The sequence below is a fragment of the Prionailurus bengalensis genome, chromosome X (genome assembly GCF_016509475.1).
Source record: "Prionailurus bengalensis isolate Pbe53 chromosome X, Fcat_Pben_1.1_paternal_pri, whole genome shotgun sequence".
NCBI lineage: Eukaryota > Metazoa > Chordata > Mammalia > Carnivora > Felidae > Prionailurus > Prionailurus bengalensis.
Window position 1 is genome coordinate 4,492,118 of NC_057361.1, and position 19,381 is coordinate 4,511,498.

The 19,381-nt window shown below is 51.5% G+C and overlaps 1 protein-coding gene across 2 annotated transcripts in view; it reads right to left on the reverse strand.

Moving 5' to 3' along the window:
* Nucleotides 1-19,381, reverse strand: part of LOC122477938 (pseudouridine 5'-phosphatase) — a 181,901-nt gene that overhangs the window by 108,243 nt on the left and 54,277 nt on the right. For both annotated transcript variants that reach the window (XR_006295795.1, XM_043571469.1), the window contains exon 3: nt 7,709-7,938. Coding sequence is in view for 1 of the 2 variants with exons in the window: in XM_043571469.1 (XP_043427404.1) it covers nt 7,709-7,938 (230 nt within the window). In the remaining variant the exon portion in view is untranslated. The remainder of the gene's footprint in view (nt 1-7,708; nt 7,939-19,381) is intronic.

Consider the following 19,381-nt stretch of genomic DNA (forward strand, 5'->3'; position numbering starts at 1 on the left):
TGACGGGTGCCCTCCCCGTCCACACTGCTGCTCACGTCTGGAAGTGACGGGTGCCCTCCCCGCCCACACTGCTGCTCACGACTGGAAGTGACTACTGCCCTCCCCGTCCACACTGCTGCTCACGACTGGAAGTGACGGGTGCCCTCCCCGTCCACACTGCTGCTCACGACTGGAAGTGACTACTGCCCTCCCCGTCCACACTGCTGCTCACGTCTGGAAGTGACGGGTGCCCTCCCCGCCCACACTGCTGCTCACGCCTGGAAGTGATGGGTGCCCTCCCCGTCCACACTGCTGCTCACGCCTGGAAGTGACGGGTGCCCTCCCCGTCCACACTGCTGCTCACGACTAGAAGTGACTACTGCCCTCCCCGTCCACACTGCTGCTCACGCCTGGAAGTGACGGGTGCCCTCCCCGTCCACACTGCTGCTCACATCTGGAAGTGACGACTGCCCTCCCCGTCCACACTGCTGCTCATGCCTGGAAGTGACGGGTGTCCTCCCCGTCCACACTGCTGCTCACGTCTGGAAGTGACGGGTGCCCTCCCCGTCCACACTGCTGCTTACGACTGGAAGTGACTACTGCCCTCCCCATCCACACTGCTGCTCACATCTGGAAGTGACTACTGCCCTCCCCGTCCACACTGCTGCTCACGTCTGGAAGTGACGGGTGCCCTCCCCGTCCACACTGCTGCTCACGACTAGAAGTGACTACTGCCCTCCCCGTCCACACTGCTGCTCACGTCTGGAAGTGACGGGTGCCCTCCCCGTCCACACTGCTGCTCACGTCTGGAAGTGACTACTGCCCTCCCCGCCCACACTGCTGCTCATGCCTGGAAGTGACGGGTGCCCTCCCCGTCCACACTGCTGCTCACGACTAGAAGTGACTACTGCCCTCCCCGTCCACACTGCTGCTCACGTCTGGAAGTGACGGGTGCCCTCCCCGTCCACACTGCTGCTCACGACTAGAAGTGACTCCTGCCCTCCCCGTCCACACTGCTGCTCACGACTGGAAGTGACGGGTGCCCTCCCCGTCCACACTGCTGCTCACGACTAGAAGTGACTACTGCCCTCCCCGTCCACACTGCTGCTCACATCTGGAAGTGACGGGTGCCCTCCCCGTCCACACTGCTGCTCACGACTAGAAGTGACGACTGCCCTCCCCGTCCACACTGCTGCTCATGCCTGGAAGTGACGGGTGCCCTCCCCGTCCACACTGCTGCTGATGTCTGGTAAGAATTACTTCTCTGCACAACTGCTTAGTTCGTTTTTCAGAAATGCCAGATACAATGCCGTCCTTTCAAACATCTGATCTCGTGTCCAATTTTCCCTAGGAGCGAGGTGGCTTTATGCAGACAGGCTAGCCTCCACGTGGTGTTACGGCTGGCTAATGAGAGCTATCATTCTCGGAAATTGCTGATACGTGAAGATCCCACAGCCTCACGCACAATCACACACAGAACGGAGGGACCCGCTAGGCAGCTGTGGTGGCACAACCACGTGACAGGTCTCAGTTGGGAAGGAGCCCCTCCATTAATGTCGCAAATCACGGGAACAAAAGTCGCTCCGGGCATACCACTTTGCGGTTTACGCTGGGTTTGACATATGCGTCTGCGTGCGTGAATCTAAACACCGAGAAAAAAATCAGCTGCTTAGCGACGTGTTTCCTGGGAGTGACCTGCAACAACACTGCACAGAAACATCACACGTACACGGAGCGCGGAGCTCCTCCTGCACGCACGGTCTCTCTAATTGCGAGGGACAATGGTGCTGCCACGACTTTTGTTTATCCAGTTCAGCCGATCAGACGGTGCCGGGCCAACACCAAGAGCAATTACTAACTACAGTTGACTCTGAAACGGAGACGAACACCCAGTTATACTGGATCGCGGCAGACGTGTGCGTGGGACGCAACGTGGTATTGGCCGTCCAGGGAGATCACATCTCTCTGTCGTCCCATGAACCACACTGAATCCCAGGTAATTAGGGTTGTGAATCCTGCGTGGTGCTGTGAGAGACGTATTCTACACCCGTTTGGTAATGACAACTGCAAAAATCTACGAATGGCTGCCTCCGTCAGTCCAAAGTGAAGACAGAAACGCGCTCCTGTTTTTATTGAGAGGCGCTCCCACTGGGGGCAATACCGTAGAAGGTCTGGAAAGAGGAGCGGGGCATGTGTGAGGTCCTTAGCATTGAGGACGTCATGGATGGGATGTCTGGACTCTATCTGCAGGACGGTGGGGCCAGGTGGGTGGAAAGGGGCTGGGAAGACATGGGAGGGAAACATTAGGTCCCATAAGGAGACGTGCTGGTGGGCTGGAGGGTAGGCAGACCTGAAGGTGAGACAGAGAAGGCAAAAATGTGGCTACGTGGGATCACAGTGCCTGATGTGGTGGTGTCAGAGGGCCATGGGGTGGTGGTGGCCCGGGATGAAGACAGGATGAGGTCCGGGATGAAGGAGGGACGTGACAACCAGACACAGGACTACTCCCAAGTGAGGAGACCACAGGAGCTCACCAAGCAGAGGGCAGGGAGTGCGGCCAGCGAGATGCTGAGCATTTAGCGGAGGGAGGGAGGAAGTGAATGACAACGGGGCGGCTGGAAAAGGAAAACAGGGACCCTGTGAGGGTCAGGAAAGTGCAGAACATGGTGCGGTGACTACAGTTACGTGGAACTGAGGACAAGTGAGTGTCAACGGCGGCGGGAAGATGCTTCTTCTGAATTCTCCTTATCTTTCTAAAAGCACAGGCTCCCTAAAGAATTCGACCCTCATCCATGGCCCCCCTGGGAGTTTTACAACCAGGGAAGGTTGACTCTTGCTGCTGAAGAGAAGTGAGCACAGGTCAGCACCTGGATAAGAAATCGCCTAAACATTATGACATTGCCACAAAGCTATCACGTCTTCTCCCCGTTCCAAGGGCCCATTTATTTTTCCCGAGACTCATTTGTCCTCCTGAAAGTGTCCCTCTGTCTCCCTCGAACCCCTATTAAGATGGTATATAAGCCCTAGATTTTAGCTGCCTCCTTGAATCACATTTTTCTCTGAACTGCTGCCTCCATATGTGAATAAAAATCTGTCTTGTCTCTTACTAATGTCTCCTGTCAGTTTAATTTACAGGCACCCCGCACAGAACCTAAGGGAGTATAGGAAATGTGTTTCCTCCCCGACAGTGGAATTTGGAAAAGCAAGCAAGCTCCTCCGTGGAAACTCAGTAGGGGCACCAAGCACACATAGGTTCAGTGCAACAGAAGAAATAAAAGGATAGTAGCTGTGAAGGTAATATTCGAGATAGTTGAGTTTTTTTTTTTTTTTTTGAATGAAATAAGGGAGGGCCTGGTAAACCATGTTGCAGGAGGCATTAAATGATACTGACACCATTGTATGTGTGCTGAGTGGTTGTGGGTGACAGGAGGAGGCAGTGGTCTTGAGGCCGGGCCAGGGATGTTGGAGGCGGGCAGGTCCCGAAGGCCCCGGGAGGTGGCCGACGATGGCACAGAGACTCTTCTCACCCCCAGAAGGGGCTCCAGCACGGCTATGCCTCTCCCAGAGGGGCCGGGAGTGGAGACTGACTAAGGAACATCCTATCACCCAAAAGACAGAGCGCGTGGCAGAGGTCAACTGGCCACCAAATCAATTTTAAATTTGATGCCAAAAGCATACACTTGCTTCCCATCGTTTCGGGAGGTAAGTAAGTTTTTCACGCAGCAACATCCTGACAGCCCACGCCTGTCTGACGACTTTGGGGATGAAGACCACATACAGTAAAATGAGAGAGAGAGAGAGAGAGAGAGAGAGCAAGAAAGAGATTCTTACCGTTTAGGTGTATGAGCGCTTAATGTGCAGAACCTTCTCGAAAACAAAACAAAATTAAAAAGGAATAAAAAAGGGGCACCTGGCTGGCTCAGCTGGTTAGGCACCCAACTCCGGCTCAGGTCACGATCTTGCGGTCTGTGGGTTCGGGCCCCGTGTCAGGCTCTGTGCTGACAGCTCAGAGCCTGCAGCCTGCAGTGTGCATCAGATTCTGTGTCTCCCTCTCTCTCCCTGCCCTTGCACTGCTCACGCTCTGTCTCTCTCTCTCCAAAATAAAATAAAACATTTTTAAAAATTTTTAAAAAGAATTACAAAAAAAACCCCTGAAATTCAGCTTTTAACATAAACAAGACAACTAAAAAATGCAAAGTACTGACTGGTCTGCTTCTTGGAATCGATCTTAGGATTCACATGAAATAAATGTCAAGCCCAGAAGTGACGTGTAAATGATGTGGTCGTTTTTATTTTGCCCCGCAGACGTGCATCTTAGCGGCTAGGGCTAGAAAGTCGAATGGAGAGCTCACACACGCAGAGGGCCTGGGGGCGACTCCCAGCTTGTCCCTCAACCTGCCTGGTGGTTGTGGAGCCTGCAGATGATCGAGCGCTGTGGACGCCGGGGCAGATGACCTCACATCACAGGGTCTCTGAGAGTACCCAGCACGCACCCGATGAGTACTCATTAGAGCGTTGAGGACGGGACACAGGGACTTTTTGGGGAAGGCACCACCTTGGCTAATTTTTAGCACAAAAGAATAACTCATACATAACTCAGAAATAATCATTTGAGAACTTGTGTAACTAACGTCAGCTCTGCCAGGCATTTTCTCCTAGTAAAACGGTAACTAACACTTTAGCCTAATTTCCTCCTTTTAGGCTGCTTGTTTTTCACTCCTTTCTATCCCTACCACTGTAGCTAATTAATTTGATGACACCCACAGCATAAAACGTTCCCGACTGCAACCGTGAATCTCTCTGGGGACTTAAGAGTCATATGAAATGCCCCTGAACTTGGCAGGCTCACTAGACTTCTGCACCCACACTGCATCAGAGAAAGGAGCCGGACGCGTTCTAAAAACCTTCTCCTATTTCAATAACTCTCTTTTTTTTTTTTTTTTAATTTTTTTTTTCAACGTTTATTTATTTTTGGGACAGAGAGAGACAGAGCATGAACGGGGAAGGGGCAGAGAGAGAGGGAGACACAGAATCGGAAACAGGCTCCAGGCTCCGAGCCATCAGCCCAGAGCCTGACGCGGGGCTCGAACTCACGGACCGCGAGATCGTGACCTGGCTGAAGTCGGACGCCCAACCGACTGCGCCACCCAGGCACCCCAATAACCCTCTTTGCAAGTGCTTCCTGCACGAGAAGAAAAAGCCAAGTACAATGTCTCCTCAACCAGGAGACGGATCAAATCTTGCTTTAGATTTACCATATGCACAACACCTGACGAAAAACCCAGAAAGCCTCGACTATATATATTTGCCTAAGAAACAGGACCAGAAAGGTTTCGTTTCCACAAGACAAAGCCGTGCGTAAACAAGTGTGGATTAGCAACCAGGGTGATGCCTAGAACACTTTATGAAATAAATTATTGTAAAGACAGGCAAGTGCTCATTTTCCTTTGACAAGTTTAAAATCAATATTGTCGACGGGAAGGACACGGGGACGCACGGACAACACGGGAGCTGTGGGGCTGAGTGTTCAGTTGCAGCTGGGTGTTCCCTCTGCAAGTGGCCTCAAGCAAAGGGGTACGTGAGGGGCAGCGAGTGTCTTCTAATAAACTGGGTCCGCACACACGTGAAAACACACAGATAACTGTGTTTCAACGGACACCATGCCTGGTGGAAAAAGGACAGCTCTCCTGGGAAGAAGGTACCTGGGCGCCCAGATACAAGAAGCACATGCAAAAAAGGTTCACCCCGGACCTGTCCCGCGGCCCTGGAATGGGGCTCAGGGGCGGGGCACTCGTGGGTTCGTCCCTTGTCATGCAACTGCTGTTGAGTTAGCTTCATGGATGAGACTGAAATCAGCCCAGATCCGTGTATCCTTGTGAATACGGTACCCAAATCGCTCAGTGATCCTTTATGTCTGTGATGTTACAAAAAACCTATGTTTGGTCTCGTTCCCTGGCTCCTGGCACAGAGCTCCCCAAACGTTTGGAATTTCTTGAGCATCTGGAGCATCTTTTGTTTTCGTAATAAGCCCGTTTCAACCACACTGGGGTTTCTGCTGATCAAGTGACTACCTGGGTCCTTAGATGTGCCTGGGATGAGGGCAGGCTTCCAGAAAGACCAAGGTGCAGTTGGAGGAAAGAGAGCTTTTAGACCTGGCCCCAACCGCCAGGGGCAAAGATTTAATCACCAATGGCTAATGATTTAACCAATGATACCTAAGGCATGAAACCCATAGCAAGTCCCCTAAAACATGGGGTTCTTAGAGCTTCTGAGTTGAGGACCAGTCTGAGGTGCTGAGACAGGTGCCACTGGAGAGGGCGCACAGTCAGCTCTGAGGCCACCGCCTCTCCCTGTCGTTCTGGAATCTGCAAGGGTGCACAGTCAGCCCTGAGCCCTCCTCCTCTCAGACCCTCTCCTGGTCATTCTGGAATCTGCAAGGGAGCACAACCAGACCTGAGCCCGCCCTCAGACCCTCTCCTGGTCGTTCTGGAATCTGCAAGGGCGCACAGTCAGACCTGAGCCCGCCCTCTCTCAGACCCTCTCCTGGTCATTCTGGAATCTGCAAGGGCGCACAGTCAGACCTGAGCCCGCCACCTCCCAGACCCTCTCCCGGTCGTTCTGGAATCTGCAAGGGCGCACAGTCAGCCCTGAGCCCTCTTCCTCTCAGAGCCTCTCCCTATGGTTCTGGAATCTGCAAGGGTACACACACAGTCAACCCTGAGCCCTCCTCCTCTCAGAGCCTCTCCCTGTGGTTCTGGAATCTGCAAGGGCGCACAGTCAGCCCTGAGCCCTCCTCCCCTCAGACCCTCTCCCTATGGTTCTGGAATCTGCAAGGGCGCACAGTCAGCCCTGAGCCCTCCTCCCCTCAGACCCTCTCCCTATGGTTCTGGAATCTGCAAGGGTGCACAGTCAGCCCTGAGCCCTCCTCCTCTCAGACCCTCTCCCTGTGGTTCTGGAATCTGCAAGGGCGCACAGTCAACCCTGAGCCCGCCCCCTCTCAAGAGCATCTCCCTCTTCCTCTGGAACCCGCGTAAGCCCCCCACGGGGGCTAAGCTGTCCATCCTAACAGTAACAGTGCAGGGAGAAGTGAAGCAAAGCTGAACAAACACGACCCACTGGTTCTGAAGTCGGTTCTGATCTTCAAACATTTTGCTCCGTCTGCACTGTGGACCCCGCGTACCAAAGCGGTCCACACAGGGTGGAGACAGGGCACTGGAGCTCACACTCCACCAGTGCCCCCTTCCCGTAGAGAAAGAGAAGCCTGGAAACTCTGTGATAAAACCAAAGGTCACTATGAGCACAAACTCTGCAGTAACAAAACATCCCTTGAGAAGCATGTGGGGAGAACGGTGAGTTTTGAGGATTCACATTTGCCTTGCAATCAGCATCTGCCTTGAAGTCCACTCGCTACAAATACGGACGTCGTCGGGCCACATCGTCACAGGGCCCCTTGGATGCACGGTGCCCGTCTTGCAGCGTTACGGCGAACGTAAGCGCTCAAAGACAGCGTGCGCGAGTCCCAGACCACTGGCCTGGTGACGCGGGGGGCAGACGCTCCCCCACAACCTGCCGTGCTCTTCCCGCGCCCCTCTGCCCCGGCCCCTCCCCCGCCCTTGTCTCCGAGCACAAGGGCGCCCCAGCGTGGCCGCCCGACAGTGACCACAAGGCGCCAGAGTAGCGGCCAGAGCCCACCTGGGCGACCCCCGTTTCTCCCCTCTGCGGGGCTTACCTGGTGGGTGGGCGGAGCAGGGGAAAACCTCTTGGCACAGACTAGAAATATGTCGGGATGTGGCTTCCCGTTGCTCACTTCGGGGTCATCCCCCAACACGATGTGGTCAAACAAGCCGAAGAAGGCCTGGTGTCTGCCGGTCTTCATGTCAAACGATGCGCGGCTGGAGCTGGTGGCCACGGCCAGGGGCACGCCGTGCCGGCGCAGATGGCGAATCAGTCTCTCCACCCCTGGGGAGGAGGGCGGAAAGCCGTGAGAGAGGTGGGGGACACCGGGGCCAGAAGGCGCCCCGCGGACCCTGGGCTAGCTCCGCGACCTCGAGTCCCCGCCGCCTCTTCGCGGGAGGGAGCTCACGTGACACCGACTGGACGGGGCGGGTGCTTAGAGGCCCTGAGCACACCTCCTCAAAACAAAACTCAAGCACAGTTCAGGGCTTCCCGATAGCATTTCCCAGAGTAACACGGGCAATTTTAGCGGAAACAAACTCTGCTTCCGCTTTTGTGGAAACGTGGAAAGCAGGCGGGGTGAGCCCAGGGAGGTGTCCCCGCTTGGCGGCCCAGGTTCCGTTTCCTCTCCTTTCCTTTCGCGATGAATAGGCAATGGTTGCGCTGCTCGCGTGTTCTGCGAAAAGCCCCTATTCCACTGAAAGCAATTCAATCTCTGCTCACGCTGCTGGGGAGGGGAAAGCAGGAAGGGCCTTGGAGCACAGGTCCCGCGCAAAGGCGGGAGCCGGTGGGAAGCTGCAGCAGCAGCCGGTGAGGAGCAGCGCAGACACCGGACTGTGCTTAACGCGGCTGAGCAAGACCAGCAGCGCGGCACGCGAAAGCACGATTCGCCGCGCTAACTGCGAGGAGGACGGGGGTCGCGGAGGGAGATGCCACAGCGCACAGACTTGGGAGGTGGAGGGAGACGCAACTGCGCACAGACACGTGAGGGGTTGCGGAGGGAGATGTCTCTGCGCACAAACACGTGGCAGGGGTCACGGCGGGAGATGTCGCTGCGCACAGACACAGGGCAGGGGACGCGAAGGGAGATGCCGCTGCACACAGACACGGGACACGCATACGGTGATGCCTCAGCGCACAGACACGTGGCAGGGATCGCGGAGGGAGATACACAGACACGGAGCAGGGGTCGTGGACGGAGATGCCACTGTGCACAGACACAGGGCAGGGGACGCGAAGGGAGATACCGCTGCGCACAGACACGGGGGACGCATACGGTGATGCCGCATACGGTGATGCCGCATACGGTGATGCCGCAGCGCACAGACACGTGGCAGGCGTTGCGGAAGGAGATGCCACAGCGCACAGACATGGGAGGTGGAGGGAGACGCAACTGCGCACAGACACGTGAGGGGTTGCGGAGGGAGATGTCTCTGCGCACAAACACGTGGCAGGGGTCGCGGAGGGAGATGTCGCTGCGCACAGACACAGGGCAGGGGACACGAAGGGAGATGCCGCTGCACACTAACACAGGGCAGGGGATGCGGAGGGAGATGCTGCTGCGCACAGACACGGGGGACGCATACGGTGATGCCGCAGCGCACAGACACGTGGCAGGGGTTGCGGAGTGAGATGTCGCTGCACACAGACACAGGGCGGGGGTCGTGGACGGAGATGCCACTGCGCACAGACACGGAACAGGGGACGCGTAGGGTGATACCACTGGACACAGACATGGGGAAGGGAATGCGCACGGTAACACCGCTGTGCACACATACAGGGAACATGTAGGGCCATATCGCCGTGCACACAGCCAGTGGACAAAGGGCGCGTATCAGAAACCTGTCAACCACAACAGTACCTTTCCGCCTTAAACCCATTTTGATTATGACAGTAACGTCTGAATCCACACACAGCACTAATCACCCACAATTTTTATTTCATTGTATTTTACCTTAATGTTTGTTTATTTTGAGGGAGCGCGCAAGTAGGGGAGGGGCAGAGAGCCAGGGAGAGAGAGAGTCCCACGCAGGCTCCGTGTCGCCAGTGCAGAGTCCGACATGGAGCTTGAACCCACAACCCAGGAGATCATGACCTGAGCTGAAATCAAGAGCCGGACACTTAACCCAAGGAGCCACCCGAGCACCCCTAACATAATATTTTTAAATTGTGTAATCATTACTATTTCGGTAACTGCATGAGGCCATGTTCCTACTTTCTTAGTCGCAACAGAAAAGATGGACACGGTTATTTTGTTCAAACACCTAAAACTGTTCACAAAAGCAACAAATAATGTCAAGTGCCTGACCCTTAAGAGAAACAGTTCTGAGATGTTCAAAGGAAGGTATGGGTCTTAACTCTGCGCGAGGACAATGTTAAAACTTTTTGAAAAAGAAAGCAAAATCCAGCACTCCACTGGATGTGACATTCATAATGTCTGACATCCAATCGAGATGGTACCATGCCTTGGAACGCCTGGGTGGCTCAGTCAGCTGAGCGTCAGACTGCAGCTCAGGTCATGATCTTGCGGTTCATGAGTTGGAGACCCACATCAGGCTGGCTACTATCAGCCTGTCAGTGTAGAGCCCACTTCAGATCCTATGTCCCCCCCTCTCTGCCCCTGCCCTGCTTGTGCTCCCCCCCCCCCCCAAAAAAAAAAGTTACCATGCCTATACAAAAGCACACAAACACAGTGTATGGCCAGGAGAAAAAAAACAATGAATAGAAATGGACAGAGAAATGGCTGAGATGAAGGAATTAGCAGATCATGACCTTATAGAAGGTGTATAAACATACATATGCCCAAGTTAGAACAGAAAAAAATAACACAAAAACAAAAGTGATATGCAGTTACATACTATCTGCAGAAAACTTAATTATATTCAGACAGGTTAAAAATAAATGGATTAAAAACCGTGTATTATGTAACTACTAATCAAAAAATTGGGTAGCTACATTAATAGCAAACAAGTGCACTTTAGAACAGTGAATGACGGTTCTCAGAGATAACTAGGGACATGTCATAATGACAAGTAGGTCAATTCATCAACAAGACAGAATTCCAAATGTATATATGCATCAAATAACAGAGCTTCAAAACACATAAGGCAAAAACTAATAGAACTGAATGGAGAAACAAACTCAAGTTCCAAATTCCTCTGTCAGTAACTGATGGAACAAATAGAAAGTAAGGATACAGCAGACTTCAAAAACATTATCAAGCAAACTTAACTGAATTGACATTTACATAACGCATCACCCAAGACAGCAGAATACAAATTATTTTCAAGGACATGTGGAACACTCAACAAGATAGAACATGAATCCATGAGCTATAAAAAATTCTAAAACATTTTTAAATGATTGAAATCAAACAAAATATGTTCTCTGACCATAAAAGAATTAAAATAGGCATTGATAACTGAAAGGTATATGGAAAATAAAAAAAACGGATATTAAATAACACATTTCTATGTAAGACATGAGTCAAAGATGAAGTCAAAAATGGAAATTAGACAATATTTTGTAGGGAACAAAAAGATAGCATGTTAAAATTCTGCGGATGTGGTAGGGGCACCTGGGTGGCGCAGTCGGTTAAGTGTCCGACTTCAGCTCAGGTCACGATCTCGCGGTCCGTGAGTTCGAGCCCCGCGTCGGGCTCTGGGCTGATGGCTCAGAGCCTGGAGCCTGTTTCTGATTCTGTGTTTCCCTCTCTCTCTGCCCCTCCCCCGTTCATGCTCTGTCTCTCTCTGTTCCAAAAATAAATAAACGTTGAAAAAAAAAATTTTTTTTAAATTCTGTGGATGTGGCTAAAACAGTGCTTAGAAAAAAACTTATGGCACTAGATGTTTGTATTACAGAAGAAGATTGTCTCAAATCAATCCTCTAAAAAACTGGAAGAATGAAGACCAATGATTAAAGCTTTTACCCCAAGAAAGTGAAGGAAAGGGCAAAGTCAAGTTAAACAAACAAAAAAAAAAAAAAAAAAAAGAGAGAGAGAGGCAATCAATGAAACAGCATAAAAGAGAATACAGATAGATAATCCCTTAAACCAAAAGCTGCATCTTAAAAAAGTTCAATGTAATTGGCCGATTGTTAGCCAAACTAATCAAGTAAAAAGAAGGAAGATCCAAATTTACCAGTTCCAGTAATCAGAGGACATCATCACAGATCCTTAAAGTCATTAAAAGTCTTAAAAAATACTATTATGAGCAACTTTGTGCCAATGCATTTAATAACTTAGATGAAATAGAAAGATTCTTTGAAAGATAAAAAGGTCACTCAAGAAGCCAGTAATAACCTGAACAGCCCAATTTGTAGTAGAGAATTCGTAGTTAAAAACCTTCCTGTATCTAGGATTGAATGGCCTCGTTGGTGAACTTACCAAACACTTGAGAAAGAAATAATACCAATTCTGAACAAACTTTTCAGAAAATAGGAGGGAACAGGTCCCAACTCATGTCATGAGACCAAAGTACTTCTCTGATACCAGAACGGACAATAGCCAGACAAGAAAAATACACATCCATACATCTCATGTTATAACACCTTCACACTTAAAAATGGTTTCAACCAGTGTTCAAGTCTTTTTTATAGTCAGTGTCTACGCAGTTAGAATACATTAGTTGAAAGTATAAAGATGCCTAAACACTCACCCAATTTGTAACAACTACTGATTAATATCATGGATTAAATCTATTAGCTAAATTTCAATTAAAAACCTTTACTTACCTGATGGATGGCACAAAAGAATGCTCATGATGAAAACATGACCAATTACAAAACTTTGGATATAGTAATTGAAGGTGAGTATTGTTAATCTTAAAAATAAAACTGCCAGGGGCGCCTGGGTGGCTCAGTCATGATCTTGCCGCGCTTGAGTTCAAGCCCCACGTCGGGCTCTGTGCTGACAGCTCGGAGCCTGGAGCCTGCCCCAGATTCTGTGTCTCCCTCTCTCTCTGCCCCTCCCCTGCTCGAACTCTGTCTCTCTCTCAAAAATAAATAAACATTAAAAAAAAATTTTTTTTAAATGAGCCACAGCACACTGAGCTCCTTGAAAGTGGCTGAGAAGAGGGTGAAGGGAAGAGACCACAGCCCTCCGGGTGGGACATCACACAAACATGTGTCCTCCTCCTGTTCAATGTTGTCACCTCTCAAACAGCAATGACGTGCTCTCCCTGTGCAACTGCTGTACAGGAGTGCACACGGGGAGACACGCACATAAAATCAGTGGGGTGACAACTTGACAAGCCTTACAGGAAGTCCCCAAATAAATGCTGGCTACTGTCATCATCATCACCATCGCCTAAAGTCTGGGACACAGTCACTAAGAAAGAAAGAAATTCAAATCTCTCTGGGTATATAATTGGCTGACTCCTTAAAAAAACTTTTGTACCCTTTAACCACTGGATGCCAAGTTTCTCTTATTCAGTCACTGCCCCCGAGAAGTCAAAGACTAAAAATGTAAATGGAGTTCTGTCCTGCAGAGAAGCTGGTTAATTAAGTATATAAATGAAATCCAGCTAACAGCTTCTGGCCCATGGTGTGCTTAAGTCGGTTTAAGGGAAAGGCAGAAAGACAGATAACTATTGCTGCGAAGAATCAGCTCTCAAAGGATTAATCTACACAGGAAGAAGTAAGAAATGTGAATTATCAGCAGTCTTGATAGGAAGGACGCTTCCCTAAAACTTCATCCTAAAGACCCAAGATCGATGAGAGAAAACACGGATGCTGCCATTAAAATGGATTTGGAAAAGGAAAAATGTAGAAAAGATTGAGAGCTGACACGAGCTCTTTAAAGAATTTCTTTGGAATTCACTGAGATATATCCACGGACACCCTACCACCAGCTCTGGCCTTGCGCGAAGCACTTTACGCTAAACACCAACACCTCCAGTGAGAAGTTAACCACGTGGGGGAGACGAGACTCTACAAAAATGTGCACGCCATTAGGAACTGTGGAGTGGGCACTAAGTCTAGATTTGTCTAGAAGGACACCTAGGAAGATGATGGCATGTGCCACTGGGGCCAGGCCATATGGTCTGTTGATGAACGCCAGGTAGCTACCCATAAGCAAAGCAGACCCCAACCCTGTCCTGGGAACAGAGACACGGTGCAGGATTGTGCCCAGCCTAGACCTTCCACACATGTATTCTGTTGACAGGGCATGGCCCCTGCTCACCCCGACCCGCCCACGTGTGAAGGGCTCTCCCAGAAGGTGGCTTTCACAATCGCCTGGAAGGCAAGCAGGCTAACACCTTGATGTTACAGATTAAAGGGCTGGGATTGAGTATAGTGGCTTGACTGCTGGCCCCCAAAAAGATATATCCAAGTCCTAACCCCAGGTCCTGTGACCTTATTTGAAAACAAACGATCTTCGCAGAGATGATGAAGGATGTTGAGAATAAGATCATCCCGGATACATCCAGTAGCTACTGTTTTAGTCTGTTTGGGCTGCAACAACACGAGCCCAGACTGGGTGGTTACAAACACACATTTATTTCTCAGACTTCCAGAGGCTGGGCGTCAGGACACAGGAAGAAGCTAGACTGACTCCATAGCTGGTGAGGCCTTCTTGGCCCACAGATAATCAGCTTGTCACTGTGTCTTCTTCACAAGGAGAAGGAGTGAGGTAGCTTTATGGGGTCTCTTTTATAAAGGCACTAATCCCATTGGTGAGGGCTCCACCCTCCCGACCTGACCACTTTGTGACAGCCCTACCTCCTAATACCTATATACTGGGGGACTGAGGAATGCAATCTATGAATTTTGTAGGGGGCACAAACATTCAGATCATAGCAACTGTGTCCCCATAAGAGAAGAGGAGAGACAGGGACAAGGCTGTGTGTAGACACATGGAGGGATTGGAGGGACGCAGCCACAAGCCCATCAATGCCTGGAGTCCCCAGAAACAAGGAAGGATCCTCCCCTAAGCCTCAGGAGAGCGTATGGTCCCGCGAAGACCTGATTCTGGATTTCTCACAGTCTCCCGCGGTGTGGGAACACAAATTTCTGTTGTTGTAAGCCACCAAGTTGATGGTCATTTTCTACAGTACCTGCAGGAAGCTAATACACGGACCCAGGGTGGCACAGGCAGTGTAGGAGGCCAGAAACTGGGGACCTGACCCTGAAAAGAGGCGAAATTCACAATCGTGAAAGCGAAAAGATGTGCAGGCGGGAATACTCCAGAAATTGTTACCGGTCAAGCAGAAAGCCCAAGGAAAGAAAACACACAAAGGAACACAGAGCTTCCCAGTTGCCCTCTATTTCAGTAGCAGAGGCCCCTCCTCTAGCCACCGACTCCAAAGAGGAAGCAAGAGGCAGCCCCCTCCCTGCCCCCCGCGCCTCTAGGGGTCAACCCCTTGCCCCCTCCCCGCCCCCCGCGCCTCTAGGGGTCAACCCCTCCCCCCCTCCAGGGGTCAACAGCAGGGAGGCGTGGAAGGTCCCCGGAGATGGTGGGGCAGTGGTTCTCCACAGGGGTCTCTGACACCTGTCCTCACTCCCAGGAGACATTCGGCACTGCCTGGACTCTAACCTGACTGATTTTTCTAGTCCAAGCCTCGTGATGAACACCCACAGGCTGTGTGTTCACAGCCCCAGGGGAGACGAACCAGCAGTGACTCACACTGTGTGCACGGCCCTCCCACGGGTGGATTCTAACTCCTTCTGTCCTAAGTGTGGGGACGGTGACGGAGATGACCGCACCTTCTGCCCTCGTGCCAGGATGCAGGATTTGAGGGACAGGCTGCTTTTGGGTGATGACAATTCCGGAAGGGCTCTCCTTCCAAGTGATGCTTCACTCTGAACACAGCTCAGGAGCCTGGAATTTCCATCGGCCCCATGCCATATTTGGGCCCACCTGACACCGATTGCCTCACCTAGTGCCCAGCGCAAGGCGCCGGTTCCCGAGTGGGGGCACTTTTGCTCGCACCCCTGCTGAGGGGCCTTTGGTCACGGAGACGGGTGTTTGGTTGTCACAACTGAGGAAGGAAGCCCTACCGGCCCCCGGTGGGCGGAGACCGGGACGCCGGTCAACGTGGAACAGTGCACGGGACTCCCACCTCTGGACACACGCCCAGAGGTCAGCACCGCTGAGGCCAAGGAGCCCTGCCTTAGCAGGAGAGGCGGTGTCTTGCAAAGTCCAGCTTCTGGGGGGAAGCGGGGCTCTTCCTATGCGTCCAGCGTCACAGCAGGCCTGCGGGTCCGGTGAGCAGCGAGAGCCAATGGAGCCGTGTTCCGCTGGCCCAGAGTTCACGGCCCAGAGAGGGGTCCGCACGCCAGCAAAGAACAGGGTGATGATGACAGCATGTCATGTCCGCTTCGTCTGCTTTTCTGTAACTGCACCGTCGTCCGAGGTCACGCTGCCCAGGTCTCAATCCTAGCTCCCCAGCTCCTGCAGGGCCTATGTCCCGTCTGAGAGCTGGCTCATGTAGGAAATGGGATGGCGTTGGGTATCTTCACGACTCAGTTCCAGGCAAGATAAAGTCACTGTTTTGCAGTGAATGGAGGCCCCCCCCTGAATTCCCATGTTAAAGCCCAACCCCCCAACGGGGTGATGCTGGAGACAGAGCCTTTGGGAGGCAACTGGGGTTCTATGAGGCCATGAGGTAGATAGAGGCCACAATGGCATGGGTGGCCTCATAAGAAGCACAAGAGACACCACACCAGAACGGGACCAGGCGAGCAGACAGACCGTGCACTTGCCACCCCCAGAACGGTGAGAAATAAATGTGTGTAAGTCCCCCCGTCTATGGGACTTTGATACAGGAGCCTGAGCTAAGACACAAAGGTAGAAACACCAGACGCTGGCTGGGCCCTCAAGTGTTGGAAGTTGCTGGAGAACGATAGCGTCCTTCCTTGAGTCAGCTGGCCAGGGGAGGTCAGTTCTGTCCGTTGTATGGCTCGGATGTACATTCCCAGGTGACCCAAAGCAACAGGGCTCCCCCGCGTCACATTTACATCCCTGTCACCCCACAATAAAGTCCACCAGCCGACGAGGCCTACACAGAGGACTCCCAGTCAGGGCTGTGGGGCATACCGAGTTGAAGAGTGTCCTCCCCCAAACTCATGTCTCCCTGGCACCTCAGAATGTGACCTTATTTGGAAACAGGGTGTTTGCAGGTGTAACTGATTAAGGGTTTGGGGTGAAGTCATCTTGGATTTACAGGGTGAGCCGTAGGTCCACTGACGGGCGTCCTTATAAGACACAGAAACATGGGGAAGAAGGCCACGGGAAGAGGGAGGCAGACACGGGAGGGGCGGGGCCACAAGCCCAGGGGCGCCTGGGGCCCCAGAAGCAGGAAGAGGCAGGAGGGACCCTCCACCAGTGCCAGCCTGGGTACGTGTCAGGTGGACACAATCAGCAGCAGCAAGCCTTTACCTTGGTGCCTTGCAGTGTCGGGGACTGTAACTTTGTCAGGAGGTGACTCAGGACCCCAGGGAAGAATGTTCCAGCTCCTGCTGGTCGTTGAGGGTAAGGGGCCTCAGAGGGCAGGTGTTCTACTCCTCACTAGTGTTCTCCGTGGCCTGCCCCCCCCCGCCACATGCTTCATCATTCCCCAGCTGAGGCCTCTCTGCTTTCATAGACACACAGTCGCGTGTTCGGCCCAGGGTAGGGGAGGACGGCACTCTGGATGCACAAAATGGGACAGCAGGTCCAGGAGTCCAGCTACCTTGCACCCAGGATTTCAATGCACCCTGCGGTGCTTTCTGCCCTGTGTTTTATTCCACCCGCCATGAAATGTGCATCCAGCCTGCCGCCTATTTTTAAACGGGAAAAGAGTCAAAAGAAGAATGTTCTGGGGACATGTGACAAGGATTGGAGATTCCAATGTTGGTGTCCACTCAGAAATCTTTGTGGGAGCACAGCCACGCCCATTCACATCCCCGCTGGCCGTGGCTGCTTTCGGCTCAAAAGGCAGAGCTGAGGAGTGGAGACAAACAGCGCGTGTGGTCTGCAAAGCCAAAAACGCAGACACTGTTTGCCGACCCCTGCTAGACAGCAAACAGGTCAGATGCACGCACGAGAGGAACAAACGGTTGAGACGAAAGACAAGTAAGAGATAAATTTCGTAGTGAAGGAAGTCAGCCAGGCACTGGGATCTGGGTCCCCTGTCTCACACAGGGACGCTACCTGGAGGGATCGGGATTCTTCAAGGGGCCTCACCAGGGAGTTACCATTCTAGAAAATGAATCCACAATTTCAAGGCCTTCTTCCATCATGCATTTAGCTATTTGCTAATTATGCTCAAATTACTGGAGCATTATCAGAGCAAAATGTCAAAACAGTGTGGAGAGTTTAAATATTGATAGTATCTACGTATTTTATACGCTGTAAGATAAAATGTGATATCGAATGGGAAAATATTTACCATACAGGTATAGTAATGTTTATAAATAACTAACATTCAATTCCTGTACTATGCAGTTAAATGTCGCTACGGATACTGGACCATTTACCACACAGAGAATATTTTATGAATCAGAGGTCCAATGTTTCAATGCAACCAGAAAGGGGCAGAACTTTTAAATCTGCAAAACATTTGCTTCATCTTATGAAATTTAGTCTGCAGAAATACCTCATGGGCAAAAATTGTGTATATTAAAATTAAATCACTCTGCTGTACCGACAAGCTTAAAATCTCCATATTAAACTGCCGTTTGCATAGGCTGTGCACAGACCAAGAAAATAAGTTGATTAAAGTTGATACAACCCGGAGGGTATCTGAGTTGGAAGTTGCACATTCTTTTCTGAAACGTGGGGCATTCAGAAAATGTAAGTCAGGTAATAACCGACATTTTGATCACATGCACTCTCCTGCATCTAAACCATCAACTCACAAGGCCACTGCGTTTCGATAATGGAAGGTCTCTGTTCCAGAGATCTCGCCCTCTGCCCTTGCGGCCAGCCCCAAGCCCCACTGGGCCTCGGCACAGTCTTCTCTTCCGGCCCATGCGACAAATAGTGCTGTTGGTAACTTCTAGGTCATTTGGAAAACTCACCGATCTGTGCTTCCGAAACGGAGTAAAGGACATTGTTCTGTGTTGCATAAGGGACAATGGCAGAGAAAGCGGGCCAAGTGTGAGTTCGATGTGAAAACCAAACGGCACAGGGCGGTCAGTCGTTAAGCGTCTTAGGGGACTCTGTTAGAAAGACTTTATCCTCAGGAGCCCCTTCCGCACAGAAGCAATGACAGGGATCTTCATAGAGACTCTTCGACACGTGTGGTCACAGCCGTGAGCAGTGAACGGAGGACACAGGGAAACGTGTGGTGGCAGTCTATTCTGTGCGTATTTTACCACCTGACTGGAGGTGTTTGGGCCTCTAGCTTTCCACGGATTCCACAGGCTTCCCCAGAAAGATCGCGGAAAGACTGGGACACTCTTTTATCTTTAGTTATTTTTTTAAGTTTATTATTTCTTCTGAGAGAGGGTAGCAACAAGGGATGGGCAGAGAGAGAGAGAGGGAGAAGAGAATCGTGAGCAGTCTCCATCCATGCTGTCCGCACAGAGCCATACATGGGGCTCAAACTCACAAACCGTGATCACGACCTGAGCTGAAATCAAGAGTAAGATGCTGAACCGACTGAGCCACCGAGGCGCCCCTGGGTCACTCTTTTTGAAAAAGCATACTGAACGTGGATGTTTTCTTACATGTGTTTTAATACTGGAAGAAACTGACCCACTACCGGGCACCCTTCAACAACATGGGGGTGGGGATGCTGAGCCT